General features: G+C 31.0%; 1 protein-coding gene across 1 annotated transcript in view; it reads left to right on the forward strand.

Moving 5' to 3' along the window:
* Nucleotides 1-3,960, forward strand: part of LOC113823857 (leucine-rich repeat-containing protein 47) — a 6,267-nt gene extending 2,307 nt beyond the window's left edge. The window contains exons 2-6 of the mRNA XM_027376569.2: nt 1-22; nt 377-541; nt 976-1,211; nt 1,392-1,494; nt 1,612-3,960. The exon at nt 1-22 is cut by the window's left edge and continues 166 nt beyond it. Of these exons, the coding sequence (XP_027232370.1) occupies nt 1-22; nt 377-541; nt 976-1,211; nt 1,392-1,494; nt 1,612-1,875 (790 nt within the window). The 3' untranslated portion in view covers nt 1,876-3,960. The remainder of the gene's footprint in view (nt 23-376; nt 542-975; nt 1,212-1,391; nt 1,495-1,611) is intronic.
* Nucleotides 3,961-5,000: the final 1,040 nt, after the last annotated feature.

Here is a 5,000-nt window from a genome sequence, read left to right on the forward strand (position 1 = left end):
AAAGAATAAGGATCAAGATCAGGTATGAAATGTTTAAAATGTATATGATCTAAATAGAAGTTTTAACCAAAACTGTAATTGCTTATACTAACATATGTTTTTCACGTGTTCTTGTACAATACATTTTTATGGTGTATTTCTTGAATCTCATTAACATTGTCTGTGGTTTTTACTTAACAGGGGTTCTCTTTAGTTTATGTATTATTAGGGATTTTATAAGACTTTTACTCCAAGAGTTACATATATTCAGACCCTGAGAGTTAAGTGATAAGAAATTCTAATACTCACAAATGTATAGATACCTTTATATATGTTATAAGACTATGTGTTGTTTGAAGTCTTAGTGTTCTGTAATGTTGAAAACCTTTATCATCAGATGGATGAGATGTGCAATGAGCTTCATGTTCTAAGTGTGACTGATGAAACACCAGTAGTCCGGGTGGATCCTATCGTGAAGGATGTGAGGCCGTACCTAGTGTGCGGCATTCTTCAAAAGTTAGATCTGAGTGGAGAAAACTTCAAGAAATTCATCTCTCTGCAGGTAAGGTTTTGTTACATAGTTGTATAGTTTTGTGTAGAGGTATAATTTTTTTTTTTTAATCTCTTATTCCTTACAAAATTATTGAGTTGGGATGACCATTTTCTACCTTTTTCTTTTTTCTTTTCTTTTCCTTTTTTTTCTTATCTCTAATTTTCTTGTTTTCTTTAATTTTTGTGAAGAACTATCATTCTTTATAATTTTGCTAAAATTATGGAGAATTAACCAGTTTCTGCTTCCTACTTTTTCTTCAATCCCCAATTCATTTTTTTGTGTATTTGGTATTCTCCTTTGAGGTTATTCTGTAACTTTCTGTTATTGGACTTTGCCTTGTTATGCTTTTCTGTCACGTCACCAAAAATAGTCGTGCAACAAATAGTTAAAAAACAAACCAAATATGATAAGGAAAACTGACCATAACTTGATGCAATCATCAGACAAAGCTGCATGAAGGGATCTGTGAGAAGAGGCTTGCTGCAACTATTGCAACACATGATCTTGCAAAGATCAAAGGTCCTCTGAAGTACACTGCACGTGATCCCAATGAGATTCTCATCCATCCACTGATAAGGGGCAAGGAGGTCACTGCCAAGGCTTTGCATGGGGCATTGCAACATGAGGCAGAAGCACAGAGAAAACACATGAAGAAGAACATGACCACTGGACTTCATAAGTAAGTCTACTGCTGTGTGATATTTCTCTTACTTTTTTGTAGACATGAAACAATAATGTATATATGTATACACCTGTGTACATAGAAATAGCAATATCTATAGCAAAGCTTGTTAATGTGTGAATTATTCAAGATATAATGGATGTGATCAAGAATGTTTACTGAAATATATTGTTTCAGGTACCTTCACATAGTTGAACCATGGAATGTGTGGCCTTGCATTGAAGATTCTGCTGGGACAGTTGTGTCTTTACCACCCATCACAAATGCAGATAACACAAAGGTTATCATTCAGGTTTTCTTTGTCCTATTTATATATTTACAGACATATGCACACATTTATATATGGCTTTATATGCCACAGGAGTGACAGATAATTATTTTTTTTTTCTTTTTACAGATTACTGAGGAAACAACAGATGTGTTCATAGAAGTGACAAGCAGCAAAACACTGGCAAAAGCAAAAGAGGTTCTTGATACTCTTCTTCTGACTATAATGCAGAACAATCTTTGCCCAGAGAGGAATGAAGCAGATAAAACAGTCATGACAGTTCAGCAGGTTAGGGTAGAAGATGAAGACGGAAAGCTTCGGGTGTTGTATCCATCTCGTACGGACCTAATATATGAAAATGTGAGGATTAGGGTAGTTATGCCTGAGAAATAACTTTCTTATAAGTGGTATGTGCCTGTTTGGAATTGTGATATTTTGGGTATGTATTGTTCAGATACCCATTAATTATTAAAATCATTGTGTTGAATATACAGGTGTGATTTCTCTTTCTGATATTCAGAAGCATTTTCAGCCAGATGAATTAATTCATCCAGTCATTCAATTGATTTGCTGAATCCTGTCATTCACTGAAGTGCTGATGAAATTAGTCTCAAAGTGATAATATTTATATTATATCTATGAAACATTAGGATTCAGATTAATTAAGGCCAAAGAAAAAAATCTTTTTTATATTTTCTTTCACAGAATCTTTTATGTTCAATCACACAGTGTTCTTGAAAAAATAGCATTCTTTTGTAAGTCATGGTCATACATAAACAAATGGATATCAGAACAATGGCAACTCTCATATTAACCACAACACCATTATTCAGATATATTTCCATTATATAAGTGCATTAACCCTTGTGAAAATAATTAAAAAATAAGAAATGTATGTTTCTATATAAAACATGTACATGTACTCAGTAAAAATTAAGTTCTTATTAGGTAACATTAGTGGATGCACTAAACTGAACTCAGTAAGATTATGGTAAAATAATAGATGTTGAAGATATAGATTGCATTTTGGAGGAAATCACACAAAGAGTCACTCCTGCACATTTTAACAGTCTAGGCTGAAAAGGATGGGAGAGTGCGGCATTTCATATTACCCATAAGTTAAGGAGATTTAAGTCAGGAAAGGAGATTTCTTCATACTGAGTTTTAAATCTGCATCAGAGTTGTACTCATTAATGCCATCCACCCATTTATCTTAATGGTGCTCAAGTTATAATTATACCTTACAAAGGGAAGGGGATATTTGAAAGTAAATTGAAGCAAAAACCAGTACATATTAAAATTTGAATAAAAGAAAAGGAGTACATAAGAAGCTTTTGTAAAAAAAAATGCAATATTAGATTAGTTACAGCTAATAAGAACCTATATGAAATTGAGAATTATAAAGATCTTCAAGCTGAAAAGTCATCTTCTATGTGCATACAAGAAACAGTGCTCAAAGTAGACTCAGTTCCATAACCATGTTGTTCCTTCTTTATGTTGATTGCATACCCTGTTCTGTTTCATATTCTTTAAAGCTACACGAGTATAGAAAAGAAAGGAATGAGGATACCTAGTGCCAGGTAAAAGAAAATGGTAAAAGTAATAATGATAACAAAGCTGCAAGGGGAATTTGCAAGACTAGGTTTGTAGAAATGTGGACTAACATCCAGTCCAAAGTTAGGAGACTGGAAAGATTGATGTACTAGTTTGTTATTATGAATGCTTTGATAAAGGATATATAGATTACATTGAGCAATTACTGTATTTGTTTTTTTTAGTTTCTAAGAATTTTTTTTTTTTTTACAAAATACGACTATACTGCAGCTGAATTTTCAGTTTAATGTATTTTAAATAGTGAACTTTCAAATATGTTTCATTTTCTAAGGAATGCATAAAACCTTGAAATTTGTATTTTTCCTTTCAAAATATGACCTTGTTTTGCTTCTTGTGAAAGAAATTTCATTTTTAGGTTTCTTTGCTTAGTTACTCTTTTGTAGGAAAAGGAAAACATTTTTTTCTTTTTGTCAGTGTTGTCCATATTCAGAGAGATATATGGAGACATGTGACCGAAGTCAAGAAATTTTGTTAACGGTTGATAAAATATATTAATACATGAATATATGGCACTGATAAGGAGATTAGAGGGATTTTTTAGAATTTCTTTGGAAATTTGGATTACAAGTATATAAAATTCAGATATAAGCCAGGAATGACTGACATTCATATAACACTGTCACATTCTAGTGAATGCTATTATATGTAAATTCTTTGCCAGAATGAGACATGTTTTTGCAAAAAGGGAGAAGTGTAATGCATTTTTTTTCTCATGGCAGTAAGTTATTACATATAATGAATATTATTTAAAGAAGATTGGTACATTATTTAGAAAATACATTACCATATATAAAATGTGTAATTTGCTAACAAGTGTAATCAGGTTTGTGTATTTTTCCATAATTAAAATTATATATGGTTCTATGAAGTTTCCTTATTTTTCCCTAAGCCTTGTGAAAGTGGTAGTGTTATTCTTTATTCATAAAAGATAGAACGGAAAGTTTCAGCTTGCAAAAATTTATTTTTTTAATTAGCCTATATGTCTGCAAGAAAACAATAATCACAGCAGTATAACAATATAGATTCTCAGGACACATTAGTTTACAGATATTTTCTATATTTTAAAACCTCTACAGTGAATTTTTAATGGGACCTATTCAGTAAAAATAAAATATAAATAGGTATTACTCTTTCACTATTCTGTGCTCTAAATTTAATTCTGTAGGACAAAATTACCTATAAGGATATCAAAAAGATTTTGATTCAGACTTCACTAAATATTTAATATTTCCTAATGCCATTCTGTAACAGAAATTGGAAAATATGAAGATATTTAGCTGGTACTTTTTCATTCATCATGAAGCTTCATATTATATAGACTTCACATAATCTTATTCAAGCAATGAAACAGTATGTCTAAAGATTTTTAACATCCTTCTGGATAAGGACCATTCTTGCTTCACCCAATTATATAAGTTCTTTTATATTAAATTATTGGATCACAATTGATAATTAGGCAGTATCTGAGTGAGGTATTCCACAAAAAATATATTGTTCAATGTTTCAAAAAAGTATATCAGAAATACTTTAAGAAAGAAAATCTTTGAAACTGCTTAGAGAAGTACTGAAAATGTATTTGCAGTAAGTTACAATATGTTTTTAAGAATTAGGAAGGACTCGTGTTGCTTATTTCGGGAACTTCATATTTGTAAAAAAAAATAACAAATAAATATCATAAGGAAATATATGAAGATTAATTTATTTGTATGACATCACTGAAAATCAAATTGTTATGTCATGAATTAATTTTGAAGTGGAAAGTACCTAAGAGCTTTCTAGTGCTCTCCATTGTTGCATTGTTTAGAAAGTCTACTGATGTTACAGGCACCCCATACTATTGAGAGCACTGTGCTAGTTCCTCAGTCATTATTTACATCCTTTGATATGAAGAATTAATTCTACTT

Source organism: Penaeus vannamei, chromosome 19 (genome assembly GCF_042767895.1).
Source record: "Penaeus vannamei isolate JL-2024 chromosome 19, ASM4276789v1, whole genome shotgun sequence".
Classification (NCBI taxonomy): domain Eukaryota; kingdom Metazoa; phylum Arthropoda; class Malacostraca; order Decapoda; family Penaeidae; genus Penaeus; species Penaeus vannamei.